Source organism: Cavia porcellus, unplaced genomic scaffold, assembly GCF_034190915.1.
Source record: "Cavia porcellus strain 051 isolate PalLab524CR breed Dunkin Hartley unplaced genomic scaffold, mCavPor4.1 scaffold_16, whole genome shotgun sequence".
NCBI lineage: Eukaryota > Metazoa > Chordata > Mammalia > Rodentia > Caviidae > Cavia > Cavia porcellus.
In genome coordinates, this window is record NW_026947499.1 from 64,329,563 (window position 1) to 64,353,761 (window position 24,199).

Below are 24,199 nucleotides of genomic sequence, written 5' to 3' on the forward strand. Positions count from 1 at the left end.
GAAATTATTGGTTTGCAGTGCTGGGCACTTGGTGAGTTCTTTTACTGTGAGTCTTTCTACCCTTTAGTTCCAAGAATCATAAAGTAATATTATCTGGTAAAATCCTCCCTTTAGTTTCCCTAGTAGTATAAGGTACCTGTAGTTGTTGGATCTTGAAACTCTTAGAAATGTCCCCAGATTTTCTTCTTTATCTTAGTTTTCATCTCTGTTGTTTTACTATATTCTCTGGAAGATTTTCACAACTTTATCTTCCCTTTTTTTCTGTCGTCATGTGTTTTGCCTCTAAGATTTTTTTTTCCTGTTTTTATTTACGACACACATTAAGAAAGATGTATCATCCCTGTATTAGTAGCCTGAGAGCATGTACTGTAACTTCACTTTAGGACAACTAGAAGAAGAGTAAGAAGCCAAAGTATCAATGTGTAATATTTTTGGGGTGTTAGTTAACTTCCTCAAGGATACATCTTCGAATCTTTTCTGTGAAGGAAATTAACACTATCTGCCAGCCTTGATCTTACAAATGCTCACCTAATTCCCCTGTTTCTTCTATTAAAGTGCCTTGGATCCACCGTGAATTGGTCTAGCCTCTCCAGGACGAGACCTGTGACATGAAGCTTCAGAAGAATCTTTAAGGACTAATCCCAAGGTTCCATAATGCAGAAAGGGGAATGCAGCACTGCTTTTGAAAGGAGTAAAGATTTGGATTTGAACAGATGGGATTCTAATCTATCCCCACCTAGACTTGTCTTGAGGATCAAGTGACATAATGCATTGGACGCACTCGGCAAACTGCAAAGTACTTCATGAGTCTTAGGTGTTATTAATGAAAGTTGTGACATTTGGGCAGGCATTCAAAAATGTTACCGAAAGCTGATTTCGTTTCTCAGACTGCTCCACTTGAAATGAAAAGTTAATTTCAATGAATCATGTGAAGATATTGACAGAGCTAAATGTGCTGCAAACTGCCAGGGGTTTAAACTTGTCACCAAAACCTTAAAATGCTAGTTAATTTAGTTCTTTCACCAACCAAAGAACAAAGCAATCTGGGCATCTCTCTTGCCCTTATAAGCAGATAGTGTCTTTGGTTTAAAACAAATGAGATCACTTTTGCTCTTGATGCCTTTTATGCTCAGCAAACCAAGTCAAGTTTATCAGGTAGGAATATGAATGGATCAGCATATGAGATATGATTTTTCAATAGAGTGTACCCTTAAAAATAACTTTCTAAAATCTATAATTAAGGCCCAAAGCTCTGAATCTTGCCCAAAGACTGTATCAAGAATAGTGAGCAAAACATTGTCACATTATTATTCTTATGCATGATAAATTGATGGCATTGAATGAGGAAACAGTCGCTTTTTAAATTAGCAAATTCGATTTTGATTTTTGAAACTACAGTCAGTTTTAAAGGCATTCTTAAATGTATCACTCCTTACATTGTACATTCTTTTCTGCTAAGAACAACATAAAATCTGAACTTTTAAATCAGAGAAAATTTCATGATTTGGGTGTATTACTATCTACATTTTTACAAGTTCAATTGCTGATTCAAACATGTTTTATATATTCAGTTACAAAAAATAAAATTTTAAGCCTCTAGGCAAAACTGTTCAATTAGCATCTTCTCTATGTTTTATGGGTAACCTAGCTTTATTTTGAGGAGGCCTAGCTTTATTTTGGATGTGTACATAGAAATACGTCTGCTCTGATGATTTAATGCAGAAATAGCAATTTATTTTTAAGTTCTACTGGAAATTGCTAACTTAGAAGTTTATAATGACAAATAGATAAAAGTATTTCTGCTTCCTTTGTCACCACTGATCTTGTGCAATGTGTTAGTCAATAGGTAGTTACAACCAGTGAACATTTGGGAAGTATCAAGTGCTACAAGTTTTAGATTTAATGAATTTTTATTTAAATAGCTGCAAGTAACTAGTGATTACCATATTTGTCATCATCATTGCTCTACAGCATCACAACTGATACATGCATCAGAAACTTCTCCAAGGGCTTATTTTTTTTCTTTCTTTCTTTTTTTTTCCTCCAAGAGCTCACTTCCTAACACAGCAGCTGATCCTCTAAGAGGTTTTATGTCCGGAAAGTGTGTTACTGGTTTCATATGTAGACAGGCCTTGGTGTCCAGATGAAATAAAAAGCCCTTTAAGATACTTTTAGTTCTCATGGGTTGGAAAGTATTGTTCTAGAGTAAAGGGAAATTAAGGATAAGAATAGTAAAGAGCAAAATTAGTTAGCTGTATGGAAGCATGAACCACCAGATAAAAGTACTAAAGGATGAAAGGCTCTGAGTCCTGGGCCTCAGGGAGACAGGTGCATGACCTGGTGTGTAACTCCTTTTCTCATTCTGGACACTATTGTTTGTCACCAGTTTCTAAATTCCTACTACTTAGGGACCCTTTCCTTTAAGGAAATGAAGTTTAGTTTCTGTTTTACACAACTAGGAAATTTTAAAAATGAAAACTCAGTTATTTTCATTAGAGGTCATACCCAATGACATATTTTTACATATTTTTTGTCAATATGTAGTTGCAGAATAACTTGATTAGAAAATGAATGCCCTAATTTAGTCTTTAGATACAAAGAGACCTTCATGATTCTTGGGAGCTGTACTCCTTGATCTCTCCTCTAGCTCCATTCCTTTTGGAGGGGCTGCATACCACAGCTACAGATCAAGGCTGATATTGATATTACTTTCTATTAACTTGGTCACTCAAATCTGCAATCTCAATTAAAGCAACATGCTTGTTACTGCAACATGGAGACACATCTCTTAGGATCTTGGTTTGCGATCCCAAACAGCTCCAATTTAGAAGTTCTAAAACTTCATCTGTCTGGCAGGAGGAGAAAAATGTAACTGTAGAATCATCTTGCCCATAATTAAATGCCAATTCGATATTATGGGTCTGGAAAATAATATAATTTGTGATTCTTTACTTGGTTTTACTTCCAAAAGATGTGGACAATGAAAGGAGAAGCATTTCTTTTAGAACTAAAGCAAGTCCTGAATTCAGGAAAGAAAATGCTAAGTCATGTTGGTCTTCTAATAACATGCTTATTGTTTCATATTCTCCATAATCCTTCCAGCTCTTAACATAGGATACTATTTCAAGTTATTTCCCCACATGGCATTAAAAGAAGTTCCTCAGGTACTAGAGCTTGATATTCTAAACAGGTAGATTGTTTTTCAGAACGATGGTAAACATTGGCTGAGAAAGTAATTGTAATGCAGGCTGTACCACTTAGTGGTCAGTTATGTTCCGCCTTGTAATTGGTAAGACATCCTAGGTCATTCCCAGAGCAGCACAGCTGCTAACCTCCACACATCCTTGCTACATGGTTAATTGTTTGAACAGTGCATGGTGTATTTTTCTGTTTGGGAGAAGGGAAACATCTGCCCAGACCCAAGTCCTGTCTTCATTTTTAGAAAGGCAATGAAGCACAGAGACTGGAAAGCCACTCGCCAGGCATCCGTGGAGACAGATGTTGCCATCTTCCTATTGCACTGACATTTACCTGAATGAGGTTGGCAGCTGGGTTTCTTCTCTTCTCGAAGTGTTTCTGGCGGTGTTGTTCTTGTACTTTTAATGCAAAACCTGAGCCAAGAATGCCCTGGAACAAAATATAAATATAGAACTTTTTAAAAAATTCAAAAGCCCTGTCGAATAATACACAGATTTTTAAAAAACCTTGAAAATGAGTCTGAGACAAGACAAATAATATGTAATCTGTCCATAATAAAAATGCTACTTATTAAAACAAACACTGTTATATTGTCAGCTAATGGCAAGTTGTTGGGCAACATTGCCAAGAGGCATAACAACTTCTGTTCTTTAGCAAGTCATCCTCCATCGTCTTTGGTGGTAGAGTAAGAGGCACTACACTTAAAAATAAAAATGACAGTTAAAAAATGAAAGGGATTCTTTGTGATGTTTCTTTATGCTTGAATTTGAGTGAGTGGTTTTATTCAGTGACACAATTTAGAAAACCTGAACTTTTGTTTTACACAGCTGGGGTCTGAGTTGGGAGAGTTAGTCTTGCTGCTGTTCCCTGGGGAGTCCCTGTAGCACTTTGGTGAGACTGAACGTGCGTACCCTCCATCGTGAAGTGCGGGAAGGGTGTTTCAAATCTGTCCCAGCTGTAGCCCTTCATGAAGTTTCGGTTCTACGTGTACCAAAATATCAGAGAAAGGGGGACAGCTATCCAGATGAGATGAGCAGGCCATCAGTTGTGGAGCTAGGGAAGGCGTCTTCAAATAAAGACAAGAGTATGAATCATTATGAAGCACATTCCTGTTTTCCTCTGTTTTAATCAGGCACTGTTAGCATTGCTTACTTTTTTGGTTTTTGGCTCACCTATTTCGATTTTGGGCTTAGTAAGGTTAGTATCCCCTTCCATGTTTACATGAGCTTTGGACTAGTTTGCTTTCCTTCGATTTATCATGCAGATCTGCCAAAAATCTGCTTCTTTGATGTTCTTTTCCCTTTTCAATTTGCTTTGGTCTCACATTTGTGAAATCAAGATGCTTTTTGTCTCAGCCTCGGGTTGACTTTCAGAGCTTGCTATATTCAGTCTCTGGGCTTTGTCTATACTCTTGATTTTATTAGTATGAGCTTGGGGCTCCTCTTCTTTCAAGTTGGTGGATTTTACTTGCTAGCTATAAATTATTAGCTTTTTATTAAACTTCAAGGAGACTAACCCCTAGGTTAGAGATGGGCATCTTATAAGCATGAAGTCAGTATTTTCCATAGATAAGAAATGCTTTCTTTTTCTTTCAGTAGTTCAAAGATGATATAGACTGCCTGGATAGGTGGTGGGTTTTCATCTCTGGGAGGTGTTAAAGTCTCAGCTGGTGACAGCTTGGCTGACATATTTTGGGGCTCCAGATAGCCTTTAACCTTCTTCCTTATTTTGAGATTCCACAATTCCAAGCACATTTGTGACAAGATCAGACAATAACTAATGCAATCGTGTTTTGCATACACAAATACTCTTTGCTATTAATGAGGAATAATCTACTACATTATTAATTAGGACAAATGACTGTACCTTGAAATTAGCAATGATCTCATAGGCTCTGTTTTCCATCTCTTTTTTTTTCAGTGTGTGTCTTATGCTGGCTAAGATCTCCATCTCATACAAGTTGTGATTACACAAACTAAGCTTTATGAAAACCTGGTTTCTGTGATCTGGTTTGTACATTTAAACAATATTTGCCTTTTATAACTTAGAGGTTATAAAAACAGCTTTCCATTTCCAAATTCAGATCAACTCAAGTCATTTGAAATGCCTACTATTTTCCTTTGTAAAATAAAGTTTGATTGATTTATTTTCCTCTTAATATCATTTTCTTTGTGGGATAAACATATGAGAATATAAATCATCAGAATTTATAGCACTTATTTATAACATGTGTTAGAAGTATACACATTGCATACATGTTTGTATGTAGCGTGCTCTTCTAGAGAACAATTCAGAGTTTTTAGAAACTGAATTAGCAGCGATAATAGCTATCATTTTTAAGCACTTATCATGTGGATATGAGGTTCAGTATTAAATCTCCCTCAGGAAATGAGAACAGGTCCTATAGCCCAAATCTAGTATTTACTAACAAACTTAAATGCACAGAAAATCACACTGATAATGCTGAGAAGCATGTATTAGTAGATGGCAACTCTTTGTTCCATATCTCTTGTGCCAGACTGTACATTACAGCCATTATTAAACCAGGTCTGTTCATTGTCTCATTATGGCTCTTTTCCAGTTTTCTTCCACCTCTCTCTGTATATACAATTCAGTGCAGCTAAACAGAAGTCTTTTTAAGTCTGTATAGACACACACACACACACACACACACACACACACACACACACCTGTTTAATCTTGGTACATATGTGCCAATCCTTCAAAGTGGACATCAATAGATGAAAATACTTCAAAATGAGCTTTGTTTTCATCCATTTTGTGATAAAAAAGACTCAAATTTTTAAGTTTTAATTTTAGTATTAGGCTTAAAGAGATGTATAAACACTAAAGCCAAAATAATGTTTTGGCAAACATTTTAAGTATTTATTCCTACTTACGTTGTTTTCAATTAAATAAGCCTATTTTATACCTCACACATGGCAAACAAGCCATGCTAAAATATTTTCAACAGTTGTTAATATTTTATAATACAATCATCATATTTGTTAATGCTGCTAATGATTATAGGTATTGATAGTTATCGAAAGGTTAATGTTAAGTCAAGCAGAACAAGTCCTCCCATTGACCTTCCTAGCTGGAGATCTTAAGGAATTCAACTTCCCCGAAACTCATGTTTTTCTTTATTAGTGGATGAGAAACCTGTCATGGTATCTCATCCTCCTCTCTCCTCCTAACAGGAGGAGAGATCCCTTGAGGGAGGAGAGCAACACACTTGCCAGGGTGATGTGGAAGAGCTGGGGTTGCCACTGGGGCCCCAAGGAGAGTAAGCGACTGCCAGTGGAGGCTTGGGAAGCATTGCTGCTTACAAACTTTTGTGTTTGTTTGCTGGGCAGGCTCTGCACCACTGAGCTAAATCCCTATCCCTTGGGAAGCATAGCTTCAGCAGTGGGCAAGAGTCCTTTCACTTTGAAGGTAAGACGGTCCCTCTTCCTCTTCAAGTTGCCTGGGTAGGAGCAGCTCAAATTCACTTCTGACTTCCTCAGCAAGATGCCAACATGTTCTCTTAAGTTCAGTCATACAGCACTGTTGACTGACAGATACGGAGGATAAAGTGATAACTCAGCACTAGCTGTGAGGTCACAGGGAAAGCCACAGTGGAGGTTGCTTTTGTTGACAATGATAGGACACTGTTTGATGACACTGTTTTAGGCATCCACATTTTTCAGATTTCCCACATCTGTTAATTCAAAACTATAAACGCTTTATTGGAAACACTTCCAACACTGATTACTTAGTGTCAGACCTTAGCCCAACCTATTGACTAACCCCTTTGTAACATTTGACTGTGCTGGATGCAGCTGGCTTCCAGAGGTGAGAGAGCTGAGTACTAATGGTCCCATTGGCCCCAGCAGGTCTTCTCATATTTTGAATGACTAGCTCTCCTTGGTTCTTACAGATTTTGTTTCCTCTGCCTTGTGGAGTCTTTCACCATTATTTTCCTCTGTTTTGGTGTTTATTCTATCAGCCTCCCCCTACATTTGCTGTTTATATATCTACAAAGAATTGTGAAACTATATAGTTAAGTTTATTGGAATTTTCTCTGCTAATGAGGACTGAGTTACAAATTAGTTTTCAAGTAGCTCTCTTATGGAACCACCTCGTGTCTTATTTAACAACTCAACAATGTCTGTGGTCTCAGGCTAAATAGAAACCCAAAAGCAGCAGGTATTTGTGCCACTATTCTAGAAAAAAAAAAAATCAAGACTCCATTTTACTGTTTCTGAAGGTGTTTTCCCCGCAAGGAATTTGATAACTGAGTGAGTCTCTCTGCTCTGTTTGTTCTGTTTTAGATTGTTAAAATTTCCAGGTGAGTTGATTTTGGATAAATGAGGGTTTTTTCTTACCTTTTTTGATTTCATCATTTTGTACTTGGAAACATGTATTTTTATATTAAGAAGTAACATGGAGTTTTCTTCAAAACAAGCACGTACTATCACATAGGTATTCACCAAATTTCTCTGTGCTCTTTAATTCTTAACTTGTAATGATGAAGAAATATTCTCAAATCAGTGTTCTAAGCTGCATTATGCCCCCTACCCCAATTCTTATGGTGGAATGGGAACCCCTATACCTCAGAATCTGAAGTTATTTGAAGACAAGGTCCTTACTGAGGTAATCAAGTTGAAATGGGGTCATCAGGATGGGCCCTCAGCCAATATAGCTGATGAAGAAAGAAGAAATCAGGACAGGGATGAAATGAAGACAGAGAATGTGTCCATGGACAAAGCCAAGGAGAAAGGCTGAGGCAGATCTTCCTCCCAGCTCTCAGAAAGATCAACCCTACCAGCACCTTGATTTCAGGTTCCCGGAACTGTGAGATAGTAGTACCTTTCGTTGTTTAGCACAGCCAGCCCATGGAATTTTGTTGCAGCAGCTCTAGCAAACTAACATTGTCACACAGTACGTGAGACAGTTTCAAACTGAGGCCCAAGGCCTGAGCAGAAGCAAATCCCTTTTAGTCTCTTTTCAGTGATTTTGAATGGCTCAGGGCAGAGCCAGTTGGTCAGTGAGGAGTTGGCACTGGCTACCAGAAGGACAAGGGTCCTCTGCTTTCATTGCCAGGCAGAAGAGAAACCTGGAAGCTAAAGGCTGTGGAGCTGCAGGTCCCCATGTGACTTCTGACTCGCCTGATCCCCTGTGGGGAGCACTTTGGGTTTCTGGGTGAAGGTTGTACCAAAGCCTTAGCCTATGTCTGCAGCAAGTCCTTGTCTGTTTCCTGGGGACAAGAACCCCAGGCCACTGCCTCAACCATCCTTTCTGGTGTCTCCCTCACCCCTGCCCCAGGTAGAGTGACCAAAGGTGAGAGTTGGGGATGGGGCAAATAGTACTATTTTGACAACTGCTTTTAAACAAGCAAGAAGATGGAATGATCCAAATGGCAAGCTTCATCCATTAGGCAGAAAGTAATCAGAAGCAAACAGGAAGATATAAATGTGCTATTCATTCTGATAAAATACAGAAACTGCTATTTCAAAAAAAAAATCAGTGACAGAGACACAATGAATAAATCATGAAACACATTTAAAACCATTTAAGGTCATATGCTTTTCACTCAAATGGACCTGAAGAGGAAAACATTCCACAGACATGCATCTGTCTCTTTAGACGCACATATTATAAGCCAGATGGGAACAATCAGTTTAGGATGAACATATCTTTAAATCTTTACAAATACTTTAAATATATTAGTGGCATATTGGCTGAGAGGTAATGCCATTTGAATGGTTATTTGACCATAAAAAACTAGCTGGTATTACAGTCTCAAGTGCCTCTGAGGGAAGGCCATATTTTATGAAGTATTTACCTGGATATATTTAGAAAAGTCAATATTATATTAGAAAAATGGTTTTGTCAGTGACACAGGTAGGTTCCCAAGTATTCCAGTTTGTGACAGCTTATTCCTGTAAACCTCTAAAATCGAATTTAAACTGCTTTATTGTTATAAAGATACTTACCGGACCAGGGATTTAGCTCAATGGCACAAGCACCTGCCTTTTGTCAAGTGCAAGGTCATGAGTTCGAACCCTTACCAAAAAAAAGATACTTACAGCAGGGAGTGCAAAGAAGGAAATGCCCAGGAGTGCGAAGCCTGCAGAAAGCAACCTTCCCAGCCAAGTTAGGGGCGTTTTGTCTCCATAGCCAATAGTTGTCAATGTGATCTAAAAACAAAATAAACAAAACATTCAGCCTAAGTACTTGAGAGGGAAGTTAGGACCCATAAGCGGGAGGCAAAGCAGCATTTCCACTAAATCATTATTCAACATGTCTCGTTGGCATATTTTATTACTGAACTTTAATTTTCCATGACGCATAACAAGACTTCTCTTTGTTTAAGGAAAGGACTAACTTACATACTTGTTCTACCCCTTTAACACAGTTTTTCATCTTTACAAGTGTATTGCATAGAAAGGTTAAGTAAGCAGATAACCACTAGCAATGTAGAAATGATAGTACCATGGGTTTGGGATGGAATCCATATCCCAAGTAATCATTTATGTTAATGAAGGCTGTGCATTCATTACTTTGGCAAGCTCTTCCTGAGGTCCTGGTGCATGTGAGGTACATATTATATAATGCTATAATGTTATCATTTGTAGTGGAACAGAAATCGTAGTAAGGGAAGTGTGTCACACACAAATAACTGAACTATGATGGGAATTATGATGGAGACACACTCACCTTCTGTAGGAGTTTAAGGAACAGATTGGTTATATGAGTTTGAGGGTTGAGAGTTACTGGAGAAGCAATGTCATCAGACTGAGGCATTGAAAGAAGGGCAACATTTTGAAAGGCAGAAAAGATAGGACTCTGAGGAAGGGAAACAGGTGACCAGTAGCAGAACGGCAAATACAACACAGACGGTTCTGGACAGTGTATCTTGTTCAGCTGGTGGTTTCTCCAATTTCTCTCATTAGCATTTCATGGTTTTCCATGTATGGATCTTTTGTTTTCTTGGTTGGATTTATTCCTCAGTATTTTACTTTTTGATACCTATTACAAGTGATACTGTTCTCTTGGTATCTTTTCCAGTAAGTTTGTTATTACTGTATACTTGTGTGTGTGTTATTTTTAATCCTGCTGAATTATTCATTTTGGTTCTCTCTCTCTTTCTCTGCCTCTCTCTGTTCTTTAGAGTTTTCTCTATAAAGATAATACCATCATAAAACAGTAATAATTTCACTTTTTCTCCAATTTGGATGCCTTTTTAATCCTTTCTCATCTGGTTGCTTTGGTGAAAAATTTCAGTACTCTGTTGAATAGAAGTGAGGTAAGTGGTCTCTCTTGTCTTATTCTGGGTGTTAAATGAAAGTCTATCCATTTTCCTCCTGTAAGTAGAATGTTAGTTGTGGGGTAATTATATATAATCTTTATTGCATTTTTGCAATATTGCAATGTTAATGTAATCTTTATTACATTTTTGTATACTTAATTTGTTGAGAGTGTTTTTTTAATCCTGAAAGGATTTTGAACACTGTGAAACACTTTTTCTGTATTGTAAAGGTTGATCCATTGTGTCAACTTGAGAAAATTTGAAGTTTAACTAAGTGACACAGCGGGGGCCAGAGTCCTCACTTTGTAAAAAACCTCTTAAGCCTGTGCAGAGATGGTGTGAGTGCTACACCCCCCTGAGGGTGGGGAGCCTGCTTGCAGTATAAGGGAGAAAAAGAGGCATGCTCTCCACCCTTTTCGGCTTCTGTTGCTTTTGTCATCTTCTGCATTCTTAAACTGTTGCCCCTGTGCCATGCCACCCCGCCTTGGAGCTAGCGGATTATGAACTGAAACCTCCACAACTTGAAGGCTGATGAAACCTTTCCTTCCTTAATTTTGGGTGTTGGGTATTTTGTCTCAGCAATTAGAGAAAAGTAACTAAGACATATATCCCAATGAGGTGATCTGAAATAAAAGAAACACAAAGATGAATAGTGCATGTGCTCACTCATATGAGGAATCTAAAACAATCTAAAGGCAGAGAATAAAATTGTGGTTACCAGAGGCTGTGGGGTGGAGAGCCATGAGATGATGATCAAGGGATACAAGCCTCAAATAGGAGAAAAAGGTGTGTTTTTTGAGATCTATTGCACAGAATTGTGAATGTAGTTAATAATAGTGTATAGTACATTTGAAAATGGCAGGAGTAATATATTTGTTGTCACCAAAAAAACAAAAGAATTTGAAGCCATGGATACATTAATTAGTATGATTTGATTATTCTATGTTGCATTAATAAATTATAACATCTTTTGAATCCCACAGATATATACAATAATACTTGTCAGTTTGTAGTAAAAAAGAGAAAAGCATTAGTGAAAGAGGAACTAACAAAACATGCTAAAGGTAGATCAAGGGATATCTTGCTTTGGTAGAGTTTATTTTACTTCTGTGTTCTGTGGTGCTGGGTCTCAAACTCAGTGCTTCACACATGCTAGCCAAATTCTGCCGCTGAGCTGTATCCCTGGCCCCTCGGGAATGCCTTTGAGAATGATAGTCACACACGTGGTCCAGGAGCTTCCTGTATCCCAGCTCCTTTCCGTGCCGCCATGATTCTGCATCAGCAGCCTCAGCCCACACTGTGTGGTCTTCCATCACACTCCATCTCATTCTCCTCCACCACATGCGTCCTGCCCTTCAGCAGCGCACCAACTCTTTCCTTATTTCAGGTATCGCGGACTTGCTGTTTTATTTTTGGGTTTCTCTCACTCTGAGGTCTCCATTCAGTTAGTGGCTCAACTGTGAGTGCCACAGAAATACCATCCCCAGTTAATGGGTCCCACCCAGGGTGCAAATGGGAAGGAAGAATAACTCTTAAAATCCCACAGCACCTAACTATGGCTGCCAAGGGTAACTATGATATCAAGATATAATAGATTAGTTCAAAATAATTAGTGGAGAAGATTTTGAATGTTCTCCAGATATATGATAATGTGGTACAATGAAAGATATGTTGATTACTTTGATCTGAAGATTATCATATATGTGTGAGTCACACTCTGCTCATAAATATGTACAATTACATAAAACATATCAATTAAAATAATTTTTTAAAAAAGATTAGCCCATTTCACCCCTTAAGATAGTTCCTTGCTAACTGTCCTCTCTATCCTCTGTTCATTTGTATGTATTTATAAAAACATCAGTGTCTGAAATGGTATTTCGTGACTAGATTTATTTCTTTCCTGTTTGACTTCACTACCTAACAGTAAACTTCACTTGAGCTGTGACTGTGTCTTGCTCTCTGCTGACAGCCAGTGCAGTGACTGGCATATTATAGTTAATAAATATGTACTGAATAGATACACAGAAACATTGTATGGTGAGAGAAGGGTTCTGCTCCTTGTTTTGAGCTGAGAAATACACTTAGAAAAGGTTTTTTTAAAGCACTGCACACTATTGTGGTGCTTTGGAAATTGAAATTATGGCTGCAAATGTACTGAATGGACTGGAACAGGAAGAAATGAGAGGCAGGGAAGACAGTCAAAAGAATACAGAGCAGTGCAGAGTAGAGACATGTATAAGAAGTTCAACAGAAATACATTTATTCATTGTCTAGGGTGAAGGTGAAGACTAAGTCAACAATGACTTGAAAAGTTCAAATGGAAAGACGTTTGTACCGTAAATAAAAATACAATCATGAAAGGAGAAGGTTTTAAAGGTGAAGAGCTGTTTTTTTCCAATAATGGTTCTTAAAATGTCAGTACTGCTCTGATGTAGAAATGTCTAGCAGGGATTTGAGAATACAAGCTTGAGCCTTGAGAGAAAGATCAGCTTGGCATGAGATCTGGGTTTGAAATCCCGCATGGGGTGGTCGTCAAAGCTTTGAGCACACAGGAGGTTACAGAGAGTGCCAAGAAGGGGCCTAAAAATACCTCAGGAAACAGACATTTAAGGGGTGAAGGGAAAGAAAAGTAGGAAAACTATTTTTAATGAGGTTACATGAATGAAACTCCATGGAGAAGAAAGAAAAACTTTCACAAATGACCAGTGGTCCCTGATGCCACAGGCCAACAGGAAACCAGGAGAGTGAGGATCAGGGCAGGTAGACTTGTGGAGGTGGACGGTCCGTGATCTCCTCCTGCCATCTTCCCTGGGCATTGGAGGGGGTAATGCTTTGAGAAGCGGAAATGATAAAGAAGGAGATAAATGCTTCTGTGCCAGGCCTTTCAAAAGCCCTCAACACCTATCCACGAGGCACACTCCCCCTTTACCCCTGAGCTTTTCCCTCTGTATTTTTTGGTAGCATCTTCTCTGTGGCTTCTCTTACACTTTGCAATCATTGAATACTGAATTCTTAAGGTTTGGCTTTCGATCCTTAAAACAGTTATTTTGGGGATTTCTTTTTTTTTCTTTCTTTTTTTCCCCTCTTCTCAGGTGATGGTAAGTGTTCTGATGGATTTAAGTACCACTTCTGTGCTGAACACATCAAATTTAAACTTCTAAGCCAGGCTACCCTTGTGAGCTCTATATCCACAGGTCTGCATTTGATACTTCTGTTCGGATGTCACATAATCATTTAAATTTACATGGTTAAAATAGAGTTCTTATTTCTCCCAGTTTCTATCTCTTGCTATTTATTTTTAGACAGAGTCTCACTATATAGTTCAGGCTGGCCTTGAACTTGCAGCAATTCTCCTGCTCCAGCCTCCCAAGTGCTGGAATTACAGTCATGCACCACCATATCTGGCTATTCTGCTATTTTAATCAATGCACTTGCTCATACCAGAACCCTCAGTCAACCTACTTTCTTCTCTCTCTCTTGCTCCCCTCACTAAATTGATCCACCAGTCCTGCTGATTCTATTTCTTTAATATATTGCTAATTCACCTCTGATGCCCATTTTCACAGCTTCCCTGGGAGACCAAGAGGCTCCAAATAGCCTCTTAATTTCTTTCTCTTCTTTTGTTTTGCCTCTAGCTGTCTATATACCTGAAAGAGGTATTACTGTCATATTCCTCTCTAAAAATCTTTCAGTGGCTATCTACTGAATTCAGAATAAATTCTAAGTTCTCAGCTCCTAACCATGGCCCTGATGATCTGATCCCTGCCATCCTTTCCAGGATCATGCATTGCCTTCTGCACTTTGATGATGGTAGCTTCCCAGTTCCTCCAGTAAGCCAGGGTCTCCCTTCACCCCTGCACTTGCTGATTCTCTTCCAAGGGCTCCTTCCATCTTTAGGTCTTACCCAAAAATCATCCTTCATTACTAAGGCCACCTCCACCTACCTCTGGTTAATATTTCAGCTCCTTGTTTCTTGATGCTACTTATCACAAGTGGTAGTTTTCTACTGAACTGTTTCTGAGTTTTCCTTTGGGAAGGGGGTCCCCATGCCCTTATCAGAAGGGGGAATCATGGTCTGTTTTTGTTATCTCCCAAACATCTAGCATGATGCTTGCCATGAAGTAGAAAGAACTCGCTGTTTAGGAAATAAATGAAGGAGCCTTTTAAAACAAATGTGGTGAGAAAAGCTCAGGAGAGGCTTGTGTGTGGCTACAGAGAGGGTGAAACTGAGGGAAGGGGCCTCCTGGTGGGGTGAGGTCTGCAGTGAGGTGGAGGAAATAGAGGCCAGGATGCAGCGGCAGGGCTCAGGCTTGGCAGAGTGGGAGGACCTTGTGGGCCGAGCCTGGGTGGAGGAAGGTGAGGATGCCTTCACCATATCTATCAATCCCAGCAGAGCAGAAGGGGTTCCGCAAGGGCAGCAGAGGAGAGGGCTTAGCATAGGGAGGATGACAGAAGGTGGTGGGGCACCCGGAGGAGGTGGAAAGAAGCTTGTGGGCAGTGGGGTGGGAGGAAAGAGCTTCCCAAGGTCAGAGAGGGGTGCAGCAAAACCTGGTTGCCAAGGGAATTGGATGTCACCACCAGCACCAGTTGGGGACTCTCAAAGCAATTACTTGAGAAGGCAAATCAACAACAAAAATTGGCTCCATTTTATTTTAGTAAAGATTACTAATTTTAAATATGTGGGAAAAATTTTAATGTACCATACTTTTTTTTTTTTTTTTTTTGAAAAATAGCTTAACTTTTTCAGGAGCTATTTTTTTTGAAAAATAGCTTAATTCTTAATGGTCTGCTGAAGAAGAAATTTCACAGTTTGGTCATAGTCAACAATGTTACAGTTCATATTTGTTTTATAATCCCAAAGCACATTTGAGTTATTCCGTTTGGCACAAGGGCTCAGACAATGGGGTTTAAACCACTGTTTTCAGGTCAGGGGAATAGGACAGAGCCCAGTGATAGCATGCTCTGCCTTATCTCTAGTAGAAAATAGACCTTGCTCTGTCATTCTGAATTTTAAGGTCATCCTGTCTCTTGGCAGATGGTTTGTGCAAGAGCCTCAGACACACCGTGGACTCCCATGGGCAGGTATAGTGTGAACTGGGCCCATCTTCTTTCTGCCCTCTGGTTCCAGAGTCTGGGACAGACACATTCAAGGTGTGGACTGAGGGTGTCCAGCAGTGGAGCTCCTCTACTCTGGCTTCAGAGATGCTTGGGAAATTTCTTGTTGAAAATTTTAGGATCTTCCGTTGAGCCACCCTAGGCTTGAGAAGGATTTAGAAACAAGTGGTAGTTTGTCATCCTCCGTGCAGCAGAAATTTCTTTTATTTTTTTGTCTAGAGATTTAACATCTTCTTCTTCCTTGTCTTCTCCATATCCTTCTTCTTTTTTTTTGGTAGCACTGTAGACTGAACTCAAGGCCTTCTTGTTCAGTTACATTCCAAGCCCTTTTAAACTTTTATTTACTTTCAGCAAGTTCTGGCTAAGTTGGTAAGGTGCCCAGGGTGGGCCCAAATCTGCAGTTCTTTTGCCTCAGTTTGTGGAATCACCTCACTTTTGCACATGCAAAGGGGACAACTGAGTTTTGTGATGTGAACAAAAAGGTGGCACCAGACAAAATTATGAAGGTTTAGAATGAAAAGTTACAAGGATCCTCCAAACTGACCCACCTGGGTGGCCTAGCTGCCAACTTTCTCAGGTGAGGACCAGCTACATTTGAGAACTATCCTTTGCTGAGCTCTGCATAGAAATTCGTGGGTTTTCTGCACTTGCAGGGGAAGCTACCCTTAGAGTACCCATCACAGTTGTTCAGTTAGAATACTGTGACTGCTTGCATGATGTTTATCATCTTTTCCTAACACCTGAAAAGCCTTGCTGATGGGACTCAGTTGTCCTTTGGCACAGGAACTGAGAACAGAAGCTCTCTTGGACTCACTCTCCCATGCTTATGCTAAAGAATAAACCATTCCTACTTCTGAGAGCTCTTATGTAGGTTGCAAGTCAGAGAAAGGAAGGCCACACAGGACCCTGAAGACACCAATTCTCAGGGTGCTTGAGGAGAGGCCAGAACAGTGACTTTTTCCCAAGACTTTGAAGAGGTGAACCTGGGCTCATGCCTGGACTTCCCAGGGGAGCTGGGATGGGACCCATGAGTTGTTTTCTAGAAAATCTCCGCACAGATCTCCACGATCCCAGCAGCAGCCTGGCATGGGGAAACGACTTGTCTTGTGGCATCTCATCATCTCTATTGCAGCTGCCCCCACACTGAGTGCCACAATGACTCCATGTGAAGGGCAGATGGTGATTGTTAATTACAGCACACAGTTAACAGTGATGTGGGCTGCATGAATTTAAGAACAAAAATTGGTTTCCGAAAACATAATATCTGCAATCTACTGTTGTAATGCTATTGTGATAAAATACCTCCCATGAGATATCAGTCTCTGCTTCTGTCTCTGTCCCTCTGTCTCTATCTGTCTGTCTGTCTCTCGTCTTCTTGGGATTTTCTTTTTCTGAGTCAGACTCTCCCTATGTAGACTTGAACTTACTATGGAGCCCAGGCTGGCCTTGAACTCATGCCAGTGCTCTTTTCTCAGTCTCTTGAGGGCTGTCATTATAGAAATGCACCACCATGCCTAACTCTTTTGAGGCACAGTATCACTACATAGTACAGACTGGTTTCAGATTTGCCTCGCCTTACCTGGGATCTCAGGCTGCTGCTGCGACCATGGAGATCTATAAGGTAAGCCTGGTATTCAACATTAAACAAGTAAAATAGTTTTCCCTTCATCTTCTCCTGCATGTGTAATCCCTTATCATCCTACAAGTGTGTATTAGCTTTTCCATTGCTGGGTACAACATTCACAAGTTAATAGCTATTGCTCATTGTTTCAGGGAATTCAATATATGGTTAGCTGGCTCCAACGAGAAACATCATGGTAGAAGGCAAGGCAGAGGGAGACTGCTGATTTGGGGGTGTTTAAGAAGCAGAGCACAGAGAAATAGCACCATAAAAGGAGGAGGCAGGGGCCAGATACAGACCCTATGGCCACACCTCCCTTACTGTTCCAGATATACCTGGAAGTGTGCTCCAGCAACCCTCTGGATGAGTCCCAGAGCTAATCATGTTGATATTTTACCCTAAAGGCTACACCATGCACCTGACGTGTAGACATGGGGGCTGCATATAGTGGACAGTAGGGCTAGAATCAAACTCAAATATCTTTGTTCATTTTGGATGAGCTAAGAAGATGCTTCATAGCTGTGCATGGGTGGTTTAGGTGAGGATGACAAGGATCCAGTGGGTGCAGAATGCCAAGAAGAACCAAATTGTTGCCAGTTAATGGGTTTTCCTTATACTAGTAAATTTTAGATACTGTAATTCCTGAGTGAAGCATTTAATTCTTTTCTAATATATACAGGATTAAAAGGTGCATCGCAATATATCAATTTGCCATCTGCACAGCAGATGTCTTCCAAGGGAATGACTTCAACCACAGTGCAGTTGAATCAACATAAAATAAAGAGTGAATCTTAATGTTCTTTGAAGGTGAGATACTTTTTTGAAATTATATATCAAATCAGATAGTCACAAAATATTTTATACTAATCTAAAGTACATAAATGTATATTGGTTTCCTATTACTCTGGCTGAAGATGTATTCGGCAATTGGGATTATAATCCATTATTTTCATAAACTTCACCCATAATGTATCATTTTTCTTAATTATAATTTATAAATTCTGTCTCCTAGTGGAACATGAAGTCAACTTTTGTGGACTTATCTGAGCCTCCTGCCCCCAGTAACAGAATTAATTTCAGAATAGAAAATACAAAATTTTTCCTTTCTTTTTTAATATATGCTTTGATCCCTCTTTCTTTTAAGTAACAAATAACATTTATTTCCCTGATTATGAAGATACAGTTATCAATACAGTTATCATTAGCTTGTAGCTAATGTACTCACATGAACAGGTTAACATAACTGTGTTTCTTATTTCCACAGCAGAGTACAGTGTCTAGAGTCCTAGATATTTAAGGCATTTTGCTCACAGTTGTATGTTCACTCCTGGTTTTAGAGCAATGTTTTGTGGCATTTTAATTTATTGAGCTTTTCTAAGGCATCTTATTCCATTTTCATAAGGTCTTTTTTCTTTCGGTATCAAGTAACATCAGTTTATATAATAACATGAAATTAACCATGACATTATAATCACAAAAACAATAGGCATAAAAACACTTAGGAAGGGATATATTGAACTCTGCAAACTTTCAGACAAGGTAGAACAGGATTCTGGGTATGCTGGGGAGCATCTGTTATGTCAGTATGCTTCATAGGAGAGATGTCTTAATTACTTTCCACTGTGCCGGCATAAATTACCTAAACCCCACAATTTAAAGGTAGAAAGGTTTATTTTGGCTCACGCGTTTACTTCCTCGTTAGCCAACTTCAAGACAACAAGGAACATGGAAGAAGGGTCTGGAGGAAAGTTGCTTTGTCACGGCAGCCAGGAAGTAGAGAGAGAAGGGAGAAACTGAGAAGGAAGACGCCCTTCAGGGCCACACCCCCGTGACCCACCTCTTCTGACCAAATCCCAACTCCTGTTATAATACCCAGGATTCAGTCACCTTCACAAAGCCTGCCTAGGAGACTGTGGGGAGTCATTCAGATACAAACCATAACAAGGAAGAGTGACAGTTACTCTCCTCTGACCGGTAAGTGAAGAGGAGGTTAAATTATGACAGCCTATGTTTTAAAACAAATACAATATTTATATGAATGGGTAAGCAAACAGAATGGTATTTTGTGAACTTTGCTTTCCTACACACATGTCTAAGTGTGAGTTTTTGCTTGCATGCCTATGCATAAGAGATGAGATGGAGAAGTTTAGACCGCTCTATTGAATATCATTCTATTTCTGACCTAGTCTCAGAGTATACAAAAGGTGTGCCAGTTCACATATGCAAGATAGATTAAATCTGTATCAAAAATTTTTCCATGATGCCTACTTGGTGATGCCTACTCACTGACTTTGAAATATGATATTTTCCATATCACTGGAAAATAATAATATAGTTTTAAATTGGATTTCAATAATTTAAAAATAAACAAAATTAATATACAACATCTCTTTCTGCACAGTTTTGGGCAGAGTCACAGTCTCATCAAATGAGATGATGTTATTTGCTGACATACTTCATGATCTGGGATAGAGGCTGGCAGATGCATTGCCAGGTGTCACGGCAGGACGGGTCCTGGTCTTGGTGGCAGGACCAGTTCCCTCCTGCGGCTCCACTGCAGCAGTCCTCAGGGGCCCTTGGCAGTGTCTGCCATCTGTTCTGGTAGACCTTTTACTTGAAGGCGACTTGGCAGGTGTGAGTGCCTCAGAGTGATGTTTGCCCATCTGTCCCATATGCTCAGTTATACTCGGGCCCATCAGAAATGATACCTTCTGAAAACTTGTGGGTTGAAAAATTTTTGTGTAATGGTATAATACAGGTAGCAACCTCAGACATGAAATAAAGACAAATTCATGTGCTTAGTAATCAAGAATTTGTCCTCAGGAATAATACAACAAAACAAATGCAAATTTTGGTCTATGTTTTCTTAATTTTTTTTAAAAAATGAGATGCCAAGATGCTATGGTGTGATTATAATTCAGATACTGGTTAGGCTAAAGCCTTTGCCTGCAAAACAAAATCAATTCCAGAGTAGAAGATAGACAATTTTTCCTCTTTCTTTTAAGTAACAAATTAGCTAACATTTATTTGCTTAATTATGAAGATATAATTATCAATACTAGCTTGTAGCTAACGCATTCATGTGAGCAAGTTAAGATTATAGTGTTGGCATTTCCACAGCAGAGCATAATTTCCCCCTATAGGAGCTCTTTAAGAAAGCGTGATTTTCTCGCCATTTTGTGAACAATCTCCTCCCTTTCCCTCACTTGCCTTCCTCTTCCTTCCCCTTCTCATTTGTCTCCTCCCTACTCTCTTTCATCTTTTCTGAAGGCTTCCTGAGCACTTAGCTTTAGATGGTGATGTCACAGAATCTGTCAGTTTTGAAGTTTGATCACGTCGAATGACTTCGAACATCAGAATCTCATGCGTTGTAGAATTGTGTAATTTGAGTTTTGCTGTGGTAGGTAGCTCAGGGCATTATCATTCCACGATGTTTTCTAGGCTCATGGTCAAAGATGTTAAAATAGTAGTAACTGACATGTGCCTAGTACTTGATAAAACACTCCTACATGTCCTAACCTCATTTTGTACACAAAGCAATTTCGTGTTGCTCTAATCTGAGCAAATGTGATATACTCATATCTCCATTTTATAGATATTGAATAATTGCTTAACTCACATATCCATTAATCATGATGTTGGTGCTGATTCCCAGATCTTGACCATAATTCTTCTCTTCTTTTTCAGAACAACATGTACCAAAGCTTCTGAAATAAGAGTAACTGAGAAAGTGTCCAGAGCATTGTGTGAGATGATATTATTAAAGAAATAGATTTCTTAGGAAGAAATTTCCCAAATGGGCTATGACTAATATATTTCATAAATTCACGTATACCACTTATGCAGGCTTTTATGAAAGATTTTTTATAAAAGCTTTTATAAAGGGTTTTTTTGATGGGAATTAGCCAGGGTATGTGTTCTTGCTTGGTAGCTGAGAGTCTGCTTGAAGAGTTATGAGCTGGTGTGTTCATTCTCCTATGTCTAAGGAAAGGTTTCACAGAATCAGGTAGTGCACTGGTAGTAATGAATGATGATTAACTTAATTTACCAGCATTAGGTTAGAAAACAACAGTTTGTAAGATGTTCAGAAGACATTTTCTTCTGGGAACCCAAAGTCAAGAGAACTGATTTTCTAAAGGGTAAAGTATATTATCAAGGACAAGGGTTTCTTTGTTCATTTCACAGATTTCTTATTGCAGGAGATAAAACCCATAGCATATATTTAGGATGTGTAAATTGTAGAGTACGCTGTATACTGCATTACACAGAAAGCTTGCTGTGGTTGGGTTTGAGAAAGGTTTTAAGTTTTTGACATGAATTCTGGGACTAAATAGGGCTTATATAAAATTTTCCTGTATGCCGAAGTAATCATATCAAGCACATGGTCTCAAGTGGTATCTGCATTCACATGTGTACACAAGAGAACATTTGTACTCTGCTGCTTCATGCAACTTTTCCTTAAACCCAAAACCCTATCTTCACCACAAGAATAGCATAGCAATAAATAGAAAGAGTAAAAGCCTGGGTTTTAAGAACAAATCATTACCTGAAAAGATTACTGCAGGAAAAGAAAATCTTACACTATTTCAGAATGAATCTAAACAGGTCAAAAGGAGAAAAAGTAACACAAGGAAAGGAGATAGTAATGGAGAGTATGTTCAGGAAAATGCAGTCTTAAATAGTATTTCAGAATAAATCTGAGGCAATTAAATAGGAGGAAAAACACCAGCAGAAAGTAACATTAAATGGAGTTCAATGGAGCTCCATTTCCGGAGCTGCTAAGGCCTCAGCTACTAGAGCCGCCTCGGCCTCTCCTCTTCCACCTGCTCCCCTCCACTGCCAGCCATACTGCCTCTCTAGGTGCTGTTGCAGTTCCCAGAACATATTTTCATCACAACCTCTGATTTCCAAACCCCTTCTGCGCTTACATTGTGGGTCTGCAATGAAGCATACAGTTCTCTTCTGTTCTGTCTACAACAGTGATGTGTATACCTACAATAGCCACCGTCTTTGGGCACTTGCTACAGTCCTGGTACCAGGTGCCTGATTTATTATCTCAGTTAATTAGCAAGCTAGGTACATTCATTCTCCAGTACAGAATGATTTTTAAGTGTCAAAGTTCTTTAAATTGTTACTGGTTTTGAGTGGTGATGATCACACCACACTATACTTCCAAAAGTTGGTGCTAGGGACACCCTTCCCTATCTTAATGCAAAGTTTAGTATTTGTGATGCTTAATCTTATTGTTAACTTGATTGGCTTGCAAATCTCCTGGGAAATCAGTAAAGCACACTGTCAGATGAGTCTGAGTGGGTTAAAGGGCTCAACTTGGGGATCATATCTGGTCCCTGGTCTCTTCCTGTTTGCCATCCTCCCTTGTTCACTGTTTTCTGACTGAGATGAAGTGAGCAGTTTTCCCCTACCAGGCCCTTCTGCCATGGTGTTTTTCCCTGGAGCAAGGACTATGGATGAAACTGTGAGCCAAGATAAACTTCTCTTTTATTAAATTGTGAGTGTCGAGCAAAGGGAAGGTGACTAGAAGAATATTTAACACTTGGAATTCAGCAGGGCACTATATCAGTACACAAATTGTATTTTGTATTCATGGCTCTTTTAATTAATTGAGATTTCCTTTTCTTCATTGAAGTCTAGCAGTTAGTAGAAATATTCCAATCAAGGTGTTTTCCATTCCCTGTTTAATCTGCATGTTAAGTCACTCATTACACACAGCAATTTTATCTGAAAATTATCTCTCCTAATATAATAAACATTAGACAAATACGCCATGAAGATCTTTAGTACTGTACAATAAAATGTATAGTAGTCTAAATCTATTTTAAAATTTAACATTAACACACTAAGACCTAATATCTTTTCTGTTTCTAATAAAGAGAAATAATAATTCCTCTTATTTACATTTTGTGTGTTATTTTTGGGCTCCAGAAAACCTCATTAATGAGTCACTTGTTATCAACAATGCCGCAGTGGACTAACACAGTCTCTTTTTATTCCTAGAAGCTTGACACATCAAAAGAGTTTTACTCTCGTATCAAGGAAAGCTTTTGTAAAAAAAGGAAACATAATTAGTCTGTTCAGAAACCTGTTAAGTATAGGCTAAACAGTCAAACCAGCACTACTTTTATGGAAATCATGGAAACTATGTTACTTTCCCCTGAAAATCACAGATATGACCTTTGAAGACTTGCCATGTGAGCTATTCTGGCAGGAGAATCTAGTTGGTGACTAAGCGAGAGGTATATTAAGTGTCTCCCACACACAGCTTAACACACAATACAGCAATGCTTATTAGTAGTAGAAGGAAAAGAAGATGTATGGGTCGAGGAACAAAGAGATGCTCAGTTGCACTTGCCACAATCACATCTCAATGGGAGAAAGTGTACTTAAGTGTCCAAGAATTGAAATATACTAAAATGATTCAAGAGAAGAAGCTTGAATTCGTATTGTTACTTTAAAGGCTGGAATGAGAGAGTGCTTTCCCTTTGCTACCTAGAAAAGCCTCCTGTTTTCTCCATTTACACATTTTTTCCACTATGAGAAACAGACATTTTTTTGGGTACCAAGAATTGAACTCAGGACATTGTGCTTGCCAGGCAGGTGCTGTGCCACTGAGCTACATCCCTGGGCTGAGACAGACTTACATTTGCTCTCTATGTATAGAATCTGAAAGCTGGGCATGTCAGTGCATGCCTGTAATCCCAGAACTCTAGGAGGTTGAAGCAGGATTACTGGTTGAAGCTCAGGTTGGGCAATTTAGCGACTTAAGTCTCTCTCTCAAAATTAAAAAAAAAAAACATAATTAGCCGGATGTGGTGGCTCACGCCTGTAATCCCAGCACTTGGGAGGCTGAGGCAGGAGGATCGTTGTGAGTTCAAGACTAGCCCGGGCTACAAAGTGAGCTCAAGGCTAGCCTGAACTGCATAGTGAGACTCTATCTCAAAAAGATTAAA

General features: G+C 39.1%; 1 protein-coding gene and 2 long non-coding RNA genes across 8 annotated transcripts in view; 2 read left to right on the forward strand and 1 right to left on the reverse strand.

Annotated features, from left to right (window-relative positions):
• Positions 1-3,538, forward strand: part of LOC134470764 (uncharacterized) — a 29,092-nt gene extending 25,554 nt beyond the window's left edge. Inside the window, exon 4 of the long non-coding RNA XR_010039929.1 lies at positions 556-3,538. This is a non-coding gene — a long non-coding RNA (uncharacterized LOC134470764). The remainder of the gene's footprint in view (positions 1-555) is intronic.
• Kcnq5 (potassium voltage-gated channel subfamily Q member 5) overlaps positions 1-24,199 on the reverse strand; it is a 513,487-nt gene that overhangs the window by 76,098 nt on the left and 413,190 nt on the right. For all 6 annotated transcript variants that reach the window (XM_063226942.1, XM_063226945.1, XM_063226943.1 and 3 more), the window contains 2 exons: positions 9,270-9,380; positions 3,532-3,627 (listed from right to left, as the gene is read on the reverse strand). In XM_063226942.1, coding sequence (XP_063083012.1) covers positions 3,532-3,627; positions 9,270-9,380 — 207 coding nt within the window. The remainder of the gene's footprint in view (positions 1-3,531; positions 3,628-9,269; positions 9,381-24,199) is intronic.
• LOC134470810 (uncharacterized) lies at positions 17,916-21,060 on the forward strand. The gene is made up of 3 exons (XR_010039973.1): positions 17,916-18,038; positions 18,934-19,205; positions 20,919-21,060. It is a non-coding gene; the product is annotated as an uncharacterized LOC134470810 (long non-coding RNA).